Source organism: Phyllopteryx taeniolatus, chromosome 1, assembly GCF_024500385.1.
Source record: "Phyllopteryx taeniolatus isolate TA_2022b chromosome 1, UOR_Ptae_1.2, whole genome shotgun sequence".
Lineage (NCBI taxonomy): Eukaryota > Metazoa > Chordata > Actinopteri > Syngnathiformes > Syngnathidae > Phyllopteryx > Phyllopteryx taeniolatus.
The window spans coordinates 13,065,850-13,086,734 of NC_084502.1; the positions used below are offsets into that span (position 1 = coordinate 13,065,850).

The following is a 20,885-nucleotide window of genomic DNA, read 5'->3' on the forward strand; positions in this document are numbered from 1 at the left end:
GAAATCTTCTTTTCCTTTTGGCAATAGCCCTAAAAAAGTCAACTTCATCGTAAAGCAAAGGGTGGTCTTGGTTTTACATCACTACCCAATGTGAACTCAAGTCACTGTTTTGCTAAGGCACCTTTCAAAGACAAACGCCACAAAGTACTTTACGAGACAGATTTACACAACAGCTGCAAATGCGATGATTCAGAAAGTAACCCAAATAATAAAGGCTAAACGAAATAGCCGATCCCGGCTATCATCGGGCAGGAGGCGGGGTACAACCCTGAACGGGTCGCCAGCCAAACAAACAAACAACCATTCACACTCACACCGTGCCGCCCTCTACAACCTCCCAAATAAATGATATTTAAGACAGAACAACAATTACGCATCATATTCCGTGATATTACAAGACAGCCACTACCAACACAGCTGTGAGTCACGGCCGTTTAAGTCAACTCTTTTAACATATTGTCAAGTCGAGTCTAAAGTCATCAAATTCATGACTCGAGTCCAAGTCATGTGACTCGAGTCCACACCTCGGGTTTACGCGGACTTTGCTAATGACGTCATTTCTGATTTTAGAAAGATGTGCGGATACATTAGCTCCATCCGTCCAGCTGTCCATCTTTCCATCCGTCCATCCATCCTTCACTATGGAGCCTATGCCAGCTCAATACTCACAGATACAGAGTACCGATACCACTAGTGCTTTGGATACGTACAATTTCAATGAACACAGTGAGCAAAGACTTTTCCTTTCATTCCGACACACATGATATTTGGCCAATGTGTCAAACCGCCGTAGTGTAGGGCCATCTACTGGTGAGGAGGACTTACTCAGTGTCAAGATTTCTTTTTCTTTGCTTTAAGTGTCGCTTCCCGGTATCGGATCTCTGAAAGGAGGCCGGTATCAGGCCGATATCGATACCTAGTATTGGTACTTACAGATCATAAACAAGTGTTTGAAAAAGAGGCTTCAAGCTTTATTGCTGCTCCCAGTTGAAGTTTACTGTCAAACTAAACATTCAACAAAAAGAACTACACGTGTAGTTTAAAACAACCACGCGACTTTGCCTGAGGGAATTCCGCTTAAGTTAATGCTAGCAAACAATGAAAAAAGCCATCAAATAGCATTGTCGTGATCTAATAAGGAGCAGATTTCTTAACACAAACGGCGGAGCAACAAATATAGACAGATAATATAACAACGATCACGAGCATTACATTCTTTAGCCTCGGTAGAAAAACAAAACAGCTTACTGAGGATTTGTGACTGTCTCCATGAATATCTGTGCACCTGCATTATACAGACCCCAGGTAGTCAAGGTGTGCACACCAGAGGCAGTCGCACAATCGCCAGGAATTAATCAATGACATTCTATTTAATGATGTTATTACTATATGTTTTTATAGTATAGAGTATTGTAGAGTGCTATTTGACTTGAAAACACATGACAAAGTTTAGTTTTTGGGAGGCTGGAATGGAATAATGGAATTTCCATTGATTTCACCGGGGAAAGATGTCTTGAGTTCCGAGCATGGTCACAGAATGAATTCAACTTGTATCTCAAGGCACCATTGTACTTAAGAGTTTGAAAATCACTTGATCGTTACAACAAAACAGCCAGCAAACATGATTAGCCAGGACTAGATCCCAGATACGTTTCGAAGCAATTTTCCATGTTACCGAAGCTCCATTCGCACCCGTGTCCGCATTGTGCAGACTTGTAGCCAAAGTGTAGTTTACTGTTGTGTGTTGTGTTGTTGACAAAAGACAAAAGGAGAGCTCATCTCGAATTCAAGGCAGCCCAAGATGAAGTCCTCCACTCATTTCTGTCAAATCAAAAGAGCCGCCATTTTTCATGCCTCTATTCAGCAATTGTGTGGCCTTTAAGCCGTATGTGGAGAATAATTCCTTCTTCTGCTTTTGCGCACTTCTCGCTGTTAGCGGCATTGAGCGGCACCGCTCCTCTGGCACCACATCGACGTTCCGGCATGGCCGCCTCACCCTTGTCATGTCGTCCCTACTCAATGTTCAAAAGGTTCCCACCTGGAAGTGGGGCCTTTTGCCGCATTCCGTCTTCGTTATGCCTTGTGATTCTATTCCGTTTCTATTTTGAGCCCCCTTATTCCATTTTACACTCCCACATTTCCCCCGCAAAGGCTCCAAATCAGTCCAAATCGGCCTGACTTGACTTGATGCGAGGCAGTGGTGTCATTGTAAATCTGTCTACGCTTGCTTTGCGCCATCTTGTTGTTATTCCTTCGTGAGGTCCTAACTGCATGAAAGGCAGGCCGCTGTTCTCGGCATGAATCATTTAGACGAAAGGCAGCGGTGGAGAGGGGAAGGAGCGCGAGGCACCTGATGTCAACTTTAATTACAATCCATTGACTTTGAAATGTCCAAAGTCCTGCCGTCACAATCGGGAGGGGAAAAGACTGGATCCTATTTTTTGTTTACCTGTTATTAGGGACGATCAACTTTGAATTGGCAGCCACCCATGTGCTTTATTCTAAAGAGTACCAATACAAAATGCTCACTCAGAAACTGATCTTCACTCAAGCAAATAATTACTAGCGTGTGGGGAGTTTACGCTATTTCACACTCGGCGCACTTGATCATTTGAACATATCCTGTTGATTTAAGTTGCGCCTTGATATTCATCGAAAGTAAGCCTTAAATTGTGAGCACAGGGCAGGACTCGACTGTTGAATCACTTTGAACGAGCTCCCGTCTTCCCGAGGAACCCGTGGGGACCCGGCGCTCCCAGGACGTCCCTGGTGTGTCATACTAAGAAGTCAGGCCACATCACCATCACTTGTGTCTCATTTCTCACAGTTCCGCAGCTTGAATAGAAGACATCGGAGCCTTCAGCTGCAGCCCGAGCCCGGAGAGCAACGCTGAACGCTACAAATGGGACACTGCCTATTGACGTATTGCACATATTAGTCCCATTTAGCAAACATCTCAAATGGAATCTCCAACTGTGGGAGCCGGGAGAAAACAAGGCAATATCCAAACACTATTTCAATGAACAGCAGTAACTCCGAGAAATGAGACGAAAGTGTTGTCATTTTATTGCAGCACATGATGAAATATGCGGTCATTGGAAACTGACGAATCCCAGCCGTGTACGAGTGTCTTTTGACTTTTGAGCATTGAGTAATGGCAGTATTGTATCGCAGTTAATATTAAAAAGGGGTGATTCAGTATCACTTTGACACAATATGCATTTAATCAAGCCATATGGCCACTTGCACAATACAAGCGCTATAGCAAATATTTTGCCTTTGCAAAGGTAATAATGCTCAGTTTTGATTGACGACAGTCAGAGAGGTCATCTGTGTAACTACCCGTTGTTTATTATTGCCGCGGTGTTGCAGGGACTGTCTTTTAATGGGATCGAATATGACGTCATTTATTTTATAGGTTGGAGAGCTTGGTGAGCGTATAAGTCAGTCGAGAGATGCCTCGGTCCAAACGACATCCTAACGACATTTGATCAATTATTCCTACCTGTACTCCAATAAATCAGTGCACAACATTTAGCCTTTATTATGTTTTATTATTCTTTATTATCGTATTGTCTTAATATCCCTTTTTTTCCATTACGTTTGCAGCTGTTGTGTAAATCTGTCTCCATTGCAAATACCATTTCGGACCACTGCTACACTACGCTAAACAACGCATACCGTGCCAAACCTCGTGCAGCACTGGGCTCGTCGGATCACTGCTTAATTCACTTCATACCGACGTACAGGCACGAACTTAAATGCGCGAAGCCTACAGTGAAAACAGCGAAAAGGGGGACCAATGAAGCAAAGATGGAACTTCAAAGCTGTTTAGACTGCCAAGACTGGAGTGTGGCAGCCTGGATGAATATACGGGCACTGTCAAATCCTACGTCAGTTTCTGTGAAGAGCTTTGTGTACCAACAAAGTCAAGCCGTGGTTCACTGCCAAACTTAAGCGACTTGGCCAAGCTAAGGAGGACGCATATCAAAGCGGGGACAGGGCCCTGTATAATTAACATTGCAAAGAGGAACTGTGCAGCAAACTTGGAAAAACAGTTTAGCGCTAACGACTCTAAATCAGTGTGGCATGCATTCCTATCGCTGACCAATTACAAGCGACGATCCCCCCAAGCTGAGAACAATAGCACACTAGCCAACGACTTGAATACCTTCTACTGCAGATTTGAAAAGGACGCTTTCACACCCCACACCCACCCGGCCGCACCACCGACCACAATCACACCTCTGACCTCTGCGTTAACCATCCATGAACAGGATGTGAGACGCATCTTCAAACAACAAAAGATTAACAAAGCGGCAGGCCCGGACCACGTGTCCCCATCCTGCCTCAAAGTCGGCGCGGACCAGCTCGCTCCAGTCTTCACGCAGATCTTCAATAGATCTCTGGAACTGTGCGAAGTGCATTCGATCCCCAAGAAACCTACAATCTCAGGTCTAAATGACTACAGGCCGGTCGCCTTGACATCTGCGGTCATGAAGTCCTTTGAACGTCTCGTGCTGGACCACCTCAAGAGCGTCACAAGTCCCCTGCTGGACCCCCTACAGTTTGCCTAGCGAGCGAACAGGTCTGCGGATGATGCAGTCAACATGGGACTGCACTTCATCCTACGACATCTCGACAGCGCAGGGAGCTACGCGAGGATCCTGTTCGTGGGTACACCCTGAACTGGCAACCAGTCAATGTCTTTCTGTCTCCAAAGTGTCCTCTGCCAATCGAGCGTCTGTTGTCATATTAGAGCGGCTCCAATTACCGGAGACAAATTCCTTGTGTGCTTTTTGGAATATACTTGGCAAATAAAGATGATTCTGATTCTGATTCTGATTGTAAAGTACTTGGTGGCCTTTGTCTTTGAGAGCTGCCTTAGCAAAACAGGGAGTTAACTTCATATTAGGCAGTGAAGTAAAACTTAGACCAACTTTTGTTTTACGATGAAGTTCACGTTTTTAGGGCTATTGATTTCAAATATTAACCAGGATTTTGCCCTGTCATATCTAAATGAAGGAACATTCAGTCAAAGACCAAAGGCCACCACTTCCCCAGCCTCATGAATCCCAGGCTGTATGAATCCTGTATGACGTCAAGGTTAACTTGTGCACTGCATACATGAGTGCTATTTTTTACACAGAGCAATTCTTTCGTGTGTTTGTGTAAGATCTCAGAGAGAATTTAGAATCATATGGAATGACTAATTTTTTCCCCGAGTATTCACAGAAGATGGATTTGCAATCTTGTTAAGCGTACACACACACACACATATATATATATATATACATTTTTGAAAAGATGAATCTTAAATCAGCAGTCTTTGAGGCTATAGCGGAGAGTTTTTTGTTTGAGTTTGAGGACTGTAAACCAAACTATGACATCAGTCTTTCTCTTAATCTTGTTGGAAGGAGAGAACCCTGCAGGAATTCACGGAACCCTTCATAATTGGAAAGATACAAAGATTTTTTTCGAGATCAATTATTCGAGTGCGTTGAATGGAACTGGCATGCTCAGTGTGTGTATGTCTGTCTTGAACTCCATTGAACCCCTGGGGTACGATCGAACCAAGGTTGAAGAACCACTGCTTTAAAGTGAACTCGTATGGTAGTACAGCGGTGCGTGCCTTCAGATACGAGTTTTATTTACGAAGTTTACAATCAAATGAAACTATCCATCCATTTTCTTTACCGCTTCTCCTCACTCGGGTCGCGGGCTGCTGGAGCCTATCCCAGCTATCTTCGGGCGGGGGTACACCCTGAACCGGTCGCCGACCAATCGCAGTGCACATAGAAACAAACAACCATTCGCACTCACATTCACACCTATGGGCAATTTACAGTCCTCAATCAACCTACCACGCATGTTTTTGGGGATGTGGGAGGAAACCGGAGTGCCCGGACAAAACCCACGCAGGCACGGTGAGAACATGGCGGGGCGGGGATTGAACCCGGGTCCTCGGAACTGTGAGGCAGACGCTCTAACCAGTCGGCCACCTTGCCGCCCGAATTAAACTAAACAAAGATCATTTTGTGCATTTAAAACAACCACATAACTTCGCTAAAGATTGTTTGTGTTTGTTTAGAGTAATGCTACAAATAATGCAAAATACCATGGATGGGATAACAAATATGTGTTGCTAGCAACAGATATTTGAACATGAGCAGTGGAGCGACACGTGTAGACTAAATCTTTTTTTTTTCATTTGGTGGTTACATTGTGACGGAACACAATATTTTATGGGTCTTGGAAGATCAGACAAAATGCCCTAAAATGGCTGCCAATATGGGGAACTTTGAAAGCAGCTGGCAGTTAATGAGCTAATACCAGATCATTATAGATAATGTGAGCAATTTTATTTATTCCAGAAGTGCGTACCATCGCAATTACCAGTCCCCAAGAAGTAGCTCTCAGCTTGAAAAAGGTTGGTGAACCCTGCTCTAGAAGGGTTAGGGTGCTTCCAAAAATAAAATACATTTGAAAAAGGTTTTGAATTGAAGGAGCAAATATCAGGCAAGCATTTTGCAACTCTTGTCCGTGAGCCTCGCTTGCAATTTCCCCCTGCTTACGTCTTACTTGTTAAGCCGAGCTGAGCGTTACCCATATCGAGCCTCTCATCTGCGGCATTTTCTGGCAGGAAAGCGAGAAGGCTTGGGGGGGGGGGGGGGGGTTTGGGGGGGATTGGGGGGGTTGGGCGAAAAAGCCAAATGTCAAAACTATTTCTGTAAAGCATCAGTTCCAGTTGTTACTTCTTCATCTTTTATGAGAAGTCTGCAAGACCAATCCCATGCAACGATACACTGGTGTTCATCTTACAGGAACAATGACTTTAATGACAATTCATCACAAATCAACATATGGCTTCATATGTACAATATCATCGTTTGAATGATTTGACACAAATAAGGCATTTCAAGTCTCGAAAACAACCTACTGGTACCACGCCTTTGGCAAGATCAAGATCTCTGACACGTGACCAAGTCGGTCAAAGGCGTACAGGGACCGCAGTAACAAATGTTCAACTGTACAGCATCAAGACACACAGCTTTAACTCGGAATACATCGATTCAATTATTTCTTTTAAGCGCTTCACACTTTTAGCTGGATTCAGGGCTCCACCAGAAATATAACTCTCGTACACGATAAAAGACAAAAAGTTTATGTACAATTTTTTTTTTTTTCCTCACACAGTGTTTTAAAAAAGAAAACCCCGAGGGCTGTCAACTCATTTACCGTCTCCTCTCTGGCCCCGGGGTTCGTAGTAGACGCCTGTCGACTGATGTCTCAGGAAGAACTCGAGACGATCTCCCGATTTGACGTCCCATCTCAAAGTTTTGAAAAAGTGATGAAATTATATTTGTAACAAGCTTATGAAGACGATGTTGATGATGATGACGATCCCGCAGGCAGCCCAGAGCATCCGTAGAGTCAGCAGCCTTGAGCGGGATCTGCATGATGTATTCTACAACTTTTTACACTGGAATCTGAGAAGTTTTCATGTCTGAAAGCAACAGAAAGTTTGCTGGATGCTTGCTGCTTGGTCCTTCGATGGTGCTGAAAGGAGGAAGAAAAACATTGGAACAGGGCAGTGGACTGCATTATGGGAGTCCCTGTGAAGCAGGGCCCTGGTCTGCTGCCCTCTTAACGGTCACCTTTCCCCATGAATCATTATCGAAGGAAGATTTTTTTTTTTACTGCATGATAATGAATTCTAATCCAACACATGATCAGGTCCATTTAAAACAGGACCTGGACCTGGACCTGGACCTGGACCAGGACATCTCAGTCAGATTGTTTGATGGCTGCATTTCAGTGCTTTGCTTGTTGACGCTTTAAACGAAGCGTTTGCTTACCGGGACCCCGCATCGTAGCAGTTCCCATTATGCGAGGTGGGCAGACTAGAAAAAAAATTCCACTCAAGTCAGCGTACCTTTGCTTTCGAATAATATGACTGAAGTAAAAAAACAAAACAAAAACAAAAGTAGTGCAGTCCTCCTCCAAATAATGACTTGTGAGCAAGAGTAAGCAAGTACTCAGTGGAAAACTACTCAAGTATCAGGTAACTGGTAAGTAACTTGTGATTTATTATTGAATTAACATGAATGTCAATGTCAAATACTCAAGTAAAAGTAAGAATCACGTTGCATTAAAACTACTCTGACAAGTACAATCGATCCAAAAAGTGACATAAGTTAATGTAACGAAGTAAATATAGCATGTGACTGCCCACCTCCGGAATCACTGCTCACTTTATTAGATACGGCTGTCAGGTCTACCTTACTGAGATAATAATGAACAATTTGAAAGACAATGATGTAGCAGTATTTTTCTTATTGTAGTTGTAGTTTGCAGCGCTGTACAACTGCACCCCGTCGCACTGATCTTTGAAATGTTTTGTTTACATGCTTGCTGTGTCCAATATTATGATAAACGACCGTGTGTTATGAAGCACCATTCCACAGTGCGCACTGCAAACTATAGGCCGGCGTCGGGCGGAGTCTCCGTTTCTCCAAAACCGCGCACACAAACAGAATGTTTGTTGAGCAATTAACGTCGCATCGTCAAAGAGAGAAACTTTACATCGGTCAATAATTTTGACAAAAAAATAACATACCGACGTGGGGACTTGACCAATACTATTGATTTGTGAAAAAAATATGGAATTGACCCAATTCGGACATGCAACGTTTCGGCCCGACAATACATAATGTTAAAGTAATTCCTCAATTAAAACAGAATACAATGGTGCCTTTAGATACAAGTTTAATGATTTGTTCCATAACGTGTCCGTAACATGTCAAATCTTCAATATTCTTTTCCCATTGAAAGGAATGAAAATGCCATTCGGCTCAAATGCCGCTTAATGCCGGCCGTCTTCGAGCGGGAGGCGGGGCGCACCCTGAACCGGTCGCCAGCCAATCGCAGGGCACGTAGAAACAAACAACCATTCATACCTACGGGCAACCTACCATGTACGTTTTTGGAAACCGGAGTACCCGGAGAAAACCCACACAGGCAAGGGGAGAACATGCAAATTCCACACAGGCGGGGCCGGGATTTGAACCCGGGTCCTCAGACCTATGAGGCAGACGTGCTAACCCAATATAATACAGACATAAGGATCTATACATACGATGTGCAAAACTGCCGCTTGTGCAGTGAGCCAACTTCACTGCCACCAAACCGCGCTCGTATCTCTAATTTCCGTCAAAGCAAAAAAATGCTTTGAAACTCGTTAGTCATGCCGCTCGTATCTCAAGGCGTCACTGTATTATTACAGCATCTGTGTAAGGGCGCACATATTGACATTGCCAGTGAGTGTACATTCAAGACAAAATACAGTAACTGCAATTCTTTTTACCTGCACTTCAACCTTTGCACCAACGATGTTCAATCGCAAGCCCCTTGCAAAGCTTCAGTATGTAGATGACGTTGCGTATGGCTGAGTGTTCTGGATGGGGGGAGCGGAAGGAGATATCGCTGTTAGTTGAACTACGATATCCGCAGGTACAATTCAAGGCGAAAGCATTTTTCTCTGCCTTAACGTCTTGTTTCGTGCGGTCAAGCGAGGTTATCTTACCCTCGTGGTTTTGATCTTGTTGCCTGCATAGCACATCCAGCCTGAGTTGTCAGGGAGCGTCTTGCATTCTTCTCCCTCCAGGCAAGGCTCCATCTCACACCACCACTTCCCAATTACGATGGATGCTACAGGCGGCAAAGACAAGAGAGCCTGACTGTAATGGAGGTGTCGAACCAACTGCAAATCCAACTCGAGCCAGGCACCTTAAAATCAACGGGTTTTTTTTCTCCCAAGCTGGCAGTACGTCATTTTTTTCTTTTCTTTTTCCGCAGTACCTTTTATGTCATTTCTTGAATACATGCAGCTAAATGGGTGGAAGGCTGATTGTGAATGAGTGCAAGATGTGAGTATAATGTGGAGAAAATTGCCTTAAATACAGGCCAAGTAGATGGTAAATGGTTCCTAATGTGCGTTGGGAAAGCGGAGATTGACAGATTTAACAACGCTGCAGCCATCTTGGAGCTTGAAGGGATATTTGAAAAAGTGATTCAAGATGAAAGATCCAGGTGAGAGGTTTTGTAATTGACAGTGTGCACTTTTGCTGTGTGGATCGTGTAGCAGACCTTTGACAACGCATGTAAAGCGGCATTGTACATCTACAAGCTACTCATTCGATGCTTCTCACTTATTGTTGTTTTTCTACTCTTGCCCACGGCAGCGGGGTCTCACCATCTACTGTCATATGTGACATCGGGACAAGACAAGGCGTTGCCTGAGCGAGACAGGCCAAATCAATCTCGATATATTTTACAAAGTGCAAAGCAGTATTGTCTAGTAGGATTTAGGTGTTCTAATCCTGGGTCTTAGGTCTTAGGTCTTAGGTGTCGTTTGACTAGTTGATGAGTCAACTTTATGACTTCGCATTAACATTTAACGCTTGAAGTCGACTAATCGCTAATCAAGTTCTTGCAAGAAGAAGGAGTCCTATCGGGCCTTTTTGGCCTTTGGCACCCCTGAATATTTTGAAATATTTTTCTTTTGATTCATTTCTATGGCTTTCTTTACGTGCAACCGGTTGGGGAACCACTGTAACGCGCTGAAAATAGAAATAGAAACGACGTCACCAACGACTCGACTTCTATCGCAATAAAGTCGACTGCAGAAAATCCATATTTGTTGAATTTCACTTTTCGCAATACTATTAAATACATATGCCAAACAAGACGGGCACTCGAAACACGGAATGTCAGCCGTTACAATTCCACGTTGTATCAGTGTGACACTGTACTCACCATCAACACATGAAGGTCTGTTTCTGGTGGTTCCAGCCACCTTCCCCGGGAGGCAAGAACACTTGACTGTTTGTGAGCGCTCCTCGATGCGATTCTTATTACAGCATCTGTGAGCAGCAATGACTTCGCACGTGCCCCCCTCTGATAGGAAAAGAACAACAGTACATTCAAGCAGCATCCTACTTACTGTTTGGAATCATCATTTGGAATCCTATTTCTCCTCATGTTGGAGATTGCACCAGCCAGGTAAAATGGTGGCGCACACGACATTCCCCGACAAAACGTTAATCATTTATATCAACTGCTTAAGTTCGAGAAAGCTTCAAAATGTCACTGTTGACATGAGTAATAAGTCTGTGGCGTACACTCTTTGAGGAGTCGAAGCCCCTGCAGCTAATTGATGTGATGATGAAGAGACATGTGAGAGCATACAGAAAAAAGAATAATCCTTCTATTCGTCTGCGTCGGGGTCGTCATGAATATGAACGGTGGCGCCGTCGTGCGCCCCGAAGGATGGGAGGCCTGCACCGAGCGGACCTCGACCGCCACCCACTGTGTCGAGACTCTCCACTCGTGAAAGTAGCGCAACAAAAGGAGCATGTGACAATTACAGCCGCCTGTGAGGCGAAAGAGCTAAAAGGTGTAGCTAGTGTATTGGCGGTAAAAAGATGTTGGACAATCAGGTCCCGCTTCGGGAAATGTGCCCTAGTTTGCATGGATTTCCCTGCTAGATTTGAAGATTCGTTTCAGATGTGGAAGATTTTGCATCGCTCATAATCTTATGTCTTCATTCCGCCTTGGTTGATGCATTCATCCGTTCCCTATGGTGCTTATCCTGTTCAGGGTCACGTGAAAGCTGGAGACACTCTCAGCTGATTTTGGCCTTGGACTCATCATCATCAGTCACGGGGCAAAGCTGCATCCAACGCGTACATCCAGTGTGTACACACGTTACGTTACCCATACTCGGCGGTCGCCATCTCCACTGTGGATTCACTAGTACTGCAGCTCTGCTAAGCTTTTGGCTTTGACATCAAAATATCTCATAAAATATCTCAATAAACATGTGAATTTGTTCTGTGGCAGGGAGCAATATGACAAGCCCGCCCAAAATGTAGCTTTCATTTGGAACAGCAAATGCTTTTGCGTTTTGCGTTGACATAATTGTGCCATCATGTGAGCTCCTGTGGGGATTAGTCAACACAGCCCCACTTGACCCCCAGGATGAAAGTAGATCACTCGACTTTCACGCACTTGATTCACTCATTCCCCACACTTCTCGTCCCATTCGGATGGACTTCGCGTGGCTAATTGGAGGAGTTATTCTTTCCTGGTGAGTGGACATTTGTAAACAGGCTTGCTATTTCTCTACTGTACAATAGACTTTTAGTTTGCTATACCGGAAGATCGTATGCCTGCCAAAAATAAGACACTTGTTTGGGTGGAAGTTACATTCAAAAGTGAACTGACTACAAATTCTGATACACTTTAATAGGTGTTGGCTGACAACCAGGCACATTATTTTTGTTTTTTTGCGAGTAAGCTGTGATTAAAGAAAACTAAATGACTTACCATCAAATAATACATTTACCGCTTTACATTTACTCTGTGATGTGGAGAGAGCGGGGAAAAGATGCCACCGGGTTTCATTCTTGGAGCCGGTCTGGGAGAATTTTTCTGGCTGTCTGATGCATTCAACAAAAGGCCATGCGTGTGCAACATTAATCGTGACGTACCAGTGGAAGCGGTGGGGCATCATTTGAAAACAACAGCCCACAGGGGTTTGTTCTTCTTAATGCATCGCCGTAATTGCACAAGACAGCCCCACATTTCTTCTTTGATCTATTAAAAAACACACGGCTCAACAGAATTAACTTGCACTGCTTGTCAGTCGCAAACGGAGCAAAGATAACTCTATATTTGGAAGTCATCGACATTAAGATCAAACAGTAATGCCAAGCAGTAAGGTATCGCCAGCATTTATACTACGTCGTTCAGCCGTTGAGGAAGGAGGACAAAAAAGCTTGGCAGGTGGTGGACAAGTGAGGCTTGAGTTATACGAAATTAGAATTGTCTTCACAGTGTGTGTGTGCGCGTGTGTTGTCTCTCCAGGAACATTTTGATTGACGCCGTCTCACGGTCCTTTTCACGCGTTAGGTCAGAGTTGGTGCAAAAGGTCTCAACTGGAGTTGCTCTGTTTCTGGCGCAGTCATCTTCATTACGCTGAGGCTAACGAGGCTACCGCATACAAGCTGTGCCTCCGTTTCGTTTTTAGTTCTGAAAAAAATCATGTGCGGCAGATGTAGTCTTGTTTTTCTATTTGCCTTGTTTCTGATATTCTGCGCAATCGAGTAGAGTGGTGTGAAAAGATCCAAATGAATGTGGTTGCAGTCAGTTTTCTGTGGCCAAGTTTGATCTTAAATTTTAATTTCAGCTGAAATATTTGCTATTACTCCCATGACATTATATACTGTATACTACCATATAGTGTAAATGTAATTACAAAAGGACAGTTGTCATCAAGCTGCAATTTGCAGTTAAAAAAAGAAAAACACTTTTTGTCATATATGTTAAAACTGTCTCTATGACCTGACTGTAGAATATTATTAAAATTACTTTAAAAAAAAAACAAAACAAAAAAAACACCCTTCTCTGGTCCCGTCGAATGAGTCTAATTTAATTGTAATAATTATTTGAAAACTTGGCACGACAGGACATGAATAACCAATCAGAGAGTGTAGTGACATGAGGCATGACCAAATGGTCTGTCAATCATTTGCACACACCCACGGCTCACACAGATGCACGACAGCCTCTCCAGTGTAGACTATTATCGTTTCTTGCCCGGGTTATTTAAGTCAAGTTATCAACAAAAAAAAGAAGGTATTAGCTCTCTATTTCAAAACAATGGTACACATATACAGAATAACGGATGTGTTGGTCCTGTAGGCAGACGGCTGCATGGCTGAGCTCCGAAAACCACTGCGTACATCACATTACCATTCTCACAAAGTCGTCAGGTAAGTCGATCCTCTATTTCATATTTTTAATTGATTATACATTCCCAAAAAATGCAAGATGAAACTGGGACCATTTTGCTCGATGTTGCACGCTCACGGCGGAACCCGAGGCGGACTCTGCGGCAGCCCGGGCGAGCGGAACGCAGCCGTCCCTTCCTCCAGGCCAAATCCAGCGGGCTGTCGACGGAGGAGACCGAGGGGCACTGTGAGGCCGGTCTCTTCCTGGTTATATTTTGTTGTGCTGGGGGCGTTTCTTTGGGCAGAGATGCGAGGTGGCAGGGGAAGACTGAAACGGGGTTACGTTCAAATATTGCTAGCAGTTTGAAAACTGCATATTGGCCCTTTAAGTGACAAAGACGTGGTCAGTCAAGACAGACAAAATCATTAAAAGTCTGTAATGACTGTATGCCTTGTAAATGTCTCAGCACAGAAAAGAGTGTTGTTAACAACACTGCCACATTTTTAAATCTGTACTTAATACTGTATCGAAACTAAAGATGCATTTTCGGGGCGTAAGCATTAGCTAGCTAGCTAACGAACTACACATCACAATTGCGCCGGATAACTGCCGATGCAAAGAAAGCCGCTCAGGTTTAATGCCGAGTGTGTTATTGTGTCCTGTTTTAGCCATGTCCCCAAAATATGGAAAAACAGTTTAATGCTACATTTTCACAATTGAGTCCTAAATAATCGGTCTTTGCAAACGTTTGAAGCAATTATCTTCAAACATGTATAATGTATTTAAAAATAAATCTCTAAATCGATAGGGTCTTCCGTGTGTGGAAATAAATAAATGTCTCCTTATGGTCGGAAATAGAGGATAGGAATTGGAAACTGTTACTGCGCAATAAGAGCAACTTTCATAGACTGACTTCAAATGATAAACCAAGATGTACGTAGTTTAAGATTATACACACACGCGCATGCACACTTACAGTTCCACCAGTAATATAGTGATGCAAATGAATATATATATTCCCCGAGTCAAGCAATTTATTTTGCAATTGCTGAGAGACAAGCGTTTAGGCTTATGAAAATAAATGTCATACTTTCTATCTCAAAATGTGAAGCTCCATAGCTGTAACGAAATCTTGTTGTGATTGAAATAACTTGGACCGTTTACGTTTACTTAGCTGCATCTTAGTGGAGTAATTTAAGTTGTAAATGAATGAAACGGAAGGCAAATATATATATATATATATAATATAAAGCACGACAAGACTTTATAGCAAGATGTGTCTCATCTGCTCTTACTGAGGTCAAAGAATCAACTTTGATGCTTAAGCGCTGATGTAATCCATTTCAACATTCCCACTGCATCTGTTTTAATTCGGAGCAGCGAGCAGATTTTCCCAACATCAGAAAAATAGAATTGCACACTTTCACATCAAAGTATTCATTACCTCCTTTGATAGTGACATGGGTTCTAAGTCCAAGCGTTTTGGTCGTTTGCGAATTGCTTTGCGTCTCATTACATAGATCATATAGCAACGGAAACAATTTGGGGGGGGGGGACACTTAAAATAGTTCCAGGCTCTTATCGTGACGTCTCCATTTGTGTCAGACGTACAGTAGTTCTTGCCTTTTGTTGTGTTCCTTTAATTCGTCGCAATGTGGCAGTTTTGTTACGGCTGCACATCAAGATGTTTGTTTGTTTGTTTGTGTGTTTAAAAAAGCCCTCGGGCACAATATGCACAAAGGGATGTGCATTGTGCAAATTGACTTTCCGTCAAATCCGTCAAACGCTGTTTTCTGCACACGTGGTTACAAACACAGAACACTTGTGTTGCCCAAACAATGCACCTGAGATGAACGATGAGGAAAGGACAATCGGCAGCAGTGATACAAGTACGACACTGAAGTAGAAGTACAAAAAAAGAAGGATTTATTCAACTCCTGTACTTTAGCAAAAGTCAATCAAGTACAGACTCTGAAATATACGAGTACAAAAGTACTTTTTTTTTTTTGACTGTCAATGTATAATACCTGATCTATTTTTTTACTTGGCACCATGCAAAAAAAAAAAAAAAAAAAGAATCTTCTCTGCTGCACACAAATGAAGTGTCCGTCTCTCATTAACTTACATAGTATTTGTAAGGAGAAAATCAATCAATCAGTCAAAAATTCTTGAAACGCCAGACGCTGTTTTTTTTGTTTTTTTTTTAGGCTGACAAAACGCATTACATATATATTATGAAGTGGACATCATCAAACAATTCTCAGAAAAAAAGGCCATTGTTGCGGAATAGCTTCTCTGAATCTGTTGCATCATCGTTGGTCATGTTCCTTAAATCACTTCCTCCCATGTCAATACTGTTCCATGTTTTTCACCTTACAGGCTAACTCCTCAAAATGTCAATCAATCAATCAAATCACTCAATCAAGATCTCAACCGCACCTCTGCTTATATATTGACGTCATTTTTATGCCATGTTATCATCCACAGAGGTTTAAAAGAGGAATGAGCCTATTCTAACAAAGTAAGCAATAGAAAGTACAGATATTTGTTTTGAAACCGACCAACCAGGTCACAGACTTATTTTAAAAGAGAAGAAAAACTGGGATTCTGATGGGATGGGACCTTTAGATCCAGTGGTGGCTCGAGATACGAGTATTTCAAGATAAGAGCATTTGTTTTGCGTTGACTTGCAAGCACAAATCCGAGCGCTTTATGGCGGCAGTGAACCCGACTGAACTCACGTAAGCAGCAGTTTGGCAGATAGTCAATAATTCAATCTCAAACAAGGCATAAAACAAAGAGAATAAACACGTGTACTTATAAAAAACAACAATCGTAGCACTCCTCCTGCAAACGGAACACACTGCCTGACCGCATTATATATGGGGCATCACAGCATACAGTATGGATCGTTGATGAAAACTTCACATTCCAAGTGTGGATTTAATGAGCGAGTGGGCAGCACTGACTGTTCAGTCCATGTACGAAATGAAAAGCCTCAGGGACCTGGCGTTCGGTACCAGTGATTGGCAGCAATCTCAAATGCAATGACAGTGACAATATAAAGCAACTCTATGCGATGCCTAGTGGTGCCTTGAGATAGGGGACTCGTTGAATTCGTCCTGTGACCACACTCGTAACTCAAAAACGCTTGAATCTCAAATCTGCTTAACCCATTGAAAGGAATGGAAAGACCGTTAATCTGTTCCAGCCCCCCAAAACACCCATCAAAATCTTTTGTAATGTGTTTTTTAAGATAATATGAGTCATTCTTCGATGAGAATCAAGAATATATGCCTGTGAGTGTCGTTTGCCCATTTGTGTTCAACACCATGACACCAATGACATTCGTGTATGGCATTTTGCATTATTTGTTAGCGTTAAGCTAAACAGACTTACCTAGAGCAAAGCTATGTGTTTGTTTTAAACACAGAAGGTGAAATTCTCTTTTTTGGATTTGGATTTGACCGTAAACTGCAACCGGGAGTGGCAAGAAGCGGTTTGATGCCTCTTTTTGAAGAACTGTTCACTATCTGTTGAACTGCTGCTTGTTTTGAAGTGAGTTGAGTTCCCTGCGACCATGCAGCGCTCATATCTCAAATTTCTGCTCGCGAGTCAAAGCAAGAAATTGGCAGAACGAGGGCCCGTATCTCGGAGAACCTGTCAATAGGACGTCAAGGCACCGATGGATTTGCATTGTCCACAGAGCGGTGGCACGTGGGATTTAGAGGGTTTACGAAGCGGTGACCGGTGGAAGTGTGGCTCCGTGACTGCCCCGTGATGACACAATGTCTTCGGGAGGAGGTGCGGTCTGAAGGACTCCAAACAAGTGTCCGTGTTTCAGCCGCGTTGCGGCAAAGTCAGAGCTTGCGTGACCCCGCGGTTAATTATTTGCAGTTTGAAAGTCACTTCAAAAGAGACGCCGGGTCGTGATCTCCGAACCACAGCGGTCTGTGTTGTTGAGCAACATGGCTGTCACCTTTTAATGAGAAATGCATCCAAGGTGACCCATAATAGGCTTGGCTTTCTCCACAAGCCAGCAGGCTACCGGGGCTCTCTCTCTCAAATTAATGCAGATGGAGGACCAAAATATGTGACTGTGTGTTGTCAAATTATTTTCTTCCCTGTCTTTGGTGAAAACATAAATCCCTATAGTGCTTTTGTTGTTCGGGAGTGACACATCGCTCGATAAACTGTGGGACAAATTTGTTTTGAAGGCGGAAAGAAAATTTGGAGGGATGCACATGCTGGAGTAAACAATTAAAGGAAAGACTTAGAGTATATCTGACAACTGAAGTTGAAGCGAAAGCTTGAGAAGAATTTCAGATTAGGAACATGTCGAAACGAGGCACGGGATAGAGATGGAAACATCAGAACAAGTTACCAGCAAAGAGAACGTTGCAATTGCTGACAAAAGCACAGTGCGAGGCACAAATTCACGATATTCCTGACAACATGTCAGCCATGAGAATGGACCTGAACTAAAATAGTTTAAAATCATAGCAAGGCTAAGTGTTTCTTACATTCACAAACGGATCAGTGGTGCTTTTTTTGGGGGAAGGCATTTCACAAGACTGAGTCTAATCAAAGGCATTCAACACAGCTCTGACTCGCCACAAAGGACATTGGTGACCATAACGTATAGCTTGCAGCAACACATCGCACCTTTTCACGCCCATTAAACACATAGAAGCAAAGACGGGCGCTCAACTTTATTATCTTCGGTCAGCCACCTGTCACCAAAAAGCAACATTTAAAGGCACGACCGCGTCCACTGTCACCGCAACGTGTCTCTCTTCTAAATGTCAAGTTGTGCCCGTCCTTCTATCAAAAACCCTTTTCCCCATCTGGCACACGTCCACAACTGTTATTTCATATTTTTAGATGGCTCGTGCTGATGAAAGTGCTCCAATCAAAGAGAAGAAAAGGAAGCTGCGATAGACGGACGGGGGGGGGGCCTTTAGAGACCTGCTGCTGGCTGGCCCGATGTGACTGCAGCTCCTCACTGTCTGTGCCCGGTGCCAGTGTGCGTGCGCCATGTAAGATGTGTAATAATGCATAATACAATGGCTAAATGACCTTTGGTGTTGGATGACGTGCTCCGGAGGGCGGCCTGTGAAAGACCTGCTAAGGTGCTGCTTTACATTTTGTGTGATGGTTCACGGTGGGCGACTACAACACCTTTTTGTGTGTGTCGGTGTATTAGATACTGAAGGACATTTAAACATTTTAACAGCCTTAAAGCCTCATGTGTGAGATTGAAATTGAATTAACATTCATCCTTCACCTCAGTTACCTCTTATGGTGGATATTAATTACACTGAAATTCAGATTTTTTTGCTGACTTCCTCTTGTAATTATGAATTTGGGATCGGAATCTTGTCATTATGCTTTTGTGTAGTCCAGTGACCTCTGGTTCTTCTTTTGGGTTGTTACCTGGCAAGAATATTAGTCATTTTCATCCATTTTCTGCTGTATAACTGCTATATAATCCTCTCAAAATGGCAGTTATGGTTTGTGAGGGGGTTTCCAGAGGTATGAAAAGGATATTTTACATTTTTGAAATCTGACCTTTAACGAGCCACAACAACAACAACAACAACAACAACAATGGTTTCGTGTGATACAGGTCGAGTCATCATGCTTTTGAACAGGCAGACAGACAATCACAATGTCATATTACAATACTGCTGCGCTGAAAATGAGCATCTTTAAACTAACTGTTCATTCCTCGAAGTGTTTATCATTGGGAAAATAGGTTTCATACAGCACTTAGAGGGAATTAGTCAATTGCTTTTGTCCGTATAGTACAAGATAAAAGCATAAGCCAATAACCTTCATTTTCCAATCTGAATTCCACTCCAAATGGCCACACAGTGACGTAACAAAATCATTGTTCGTCTTGCAAACTGCAGGGTTGCCAGAGCTGTGAAAATAGACCATGCAGCCAAAAAGTCAAGTCGAGTTGTTCGCCTTGTGAGGGTGTATCTGCTCGATCATTTGCCTGGAAAACCCTCGGTGCGCAAGACAAGGAGGTCGGAAGTGTGTGATAGAATATTTAGAAACAGTGGGAACGCAATGTTATCATTAATGCAAGAGTACCTTTTGTTCCAAAGGCAATGTTGAATTAATGGAGAACGGTGTTTCCACAGAAACCTACGCAGGTAGTGTATATGGAACTGCTGACAGTAATTACGGAAAGGTCGTACCGTGGCTCCTCATTTCATTCTCTGTGCAAATACTGTATTATATACTGGATATAAAAAGTGGAGACGTATATCCACCGTATATACTGCATGCAACAATTCATTTAGTCTTCCACGTAAGCCAGCAACTTCCATTGAGTAACTGCAAATGCAGCTACCGGTGGCTAATGTTCAGGATTTCCCTATGCAACTTCCTGTCCTTGTCTAACACAATTCAGACTAATTAAAGTTTAATACTAATTACTTCTTACAGTTGCCATTACAGACGAATTAATCTAAAAAATTCATGCTCTGCTGTTAACTCTGTTTAAAAGCCACTGATTCATTCTCAGCTGCTAATGTTCCGCAGGCTCCCTCGAACAATCGCACGATATAAGAAAACCACTTATTTAGCTTGCACACAGTCAAAATAATGGTATCGCTAATAGTTTGCTTTGCTATGCACATGCAAGCGGAGCCCTGGAGTAAGGAGGCAGGCAGTCAGCCAAGCACTATGACACATTTAGAAAAGTGCTGGCAGCCAAGAAACAAAAACAAACCCTACTAACACCACGCGGCGGAGGTTTTTTTTATACCTGTCAGAGACAAAGTGGTTGGAAAATTCCTTCATTATTCCATACGGTAAACATACAAAATAGTTCATCGCTTGGCTTGAAACTTTGAGTGTAGGGCTATAGGGAGGGAGTGGTCCATTCCACACGACAAAAGCGACGCAGTACAATAGTTAGAGGAAACATATTGATAAAATATATATATATATATTTTTTTTAGAGATATAATTAAACAATGTAGTTAAAAGCGTGCTGTTTGACTTACGAGTTGAATTCTATCCGTTTCCACGCTCACAACTCAAACCCCTCGTAGCTCAAATCCTCTTTCCAC

The 20,885-nt window shown here is 43.0% G+C and overlaps 1 protein-coding gene across 2 annotated transcripts in view; it reads right to left on the reverse strand.

Annotated features, from left to right (window-relative positions):
• Window positions 1–6,812: 6,812 nt before the first annotated feature.
• The window catches only part of LOC133477889 (chemokine-like protein TAFA-1), a 28,898-nt gene continuing 14,825 nt past the window's right edge, over window positions 6,813–20,885 (reverse strand). For both annotated transcript variants that reach the window (XM_061773231.1, XM_061773221.1), the window contains exons 3-6: window positions 10,819–10,959; window positions 9,587–9,711; window positions 9,368–9,457; window positions 6,813–7,560 (exon numbers count right to left, since the gene is read on the reverse strand). In XM_061773231.1, the coding sequence (XP_061629215.1) occupies window positions 9,422–9,457; window positions 9,587–9,711; window positions 10,819–10,959 (302 nt within the window). In that variant the 3' untranslated portion in view covers window positions 6,813–7,560; window positions 9,368–9,421. The remainder of the gene's footprint in view (window positions 7,561–9,367; window positions 9,458–9,586; window positions 9,712–10,818; window positions 10,960–20,885) is intronic.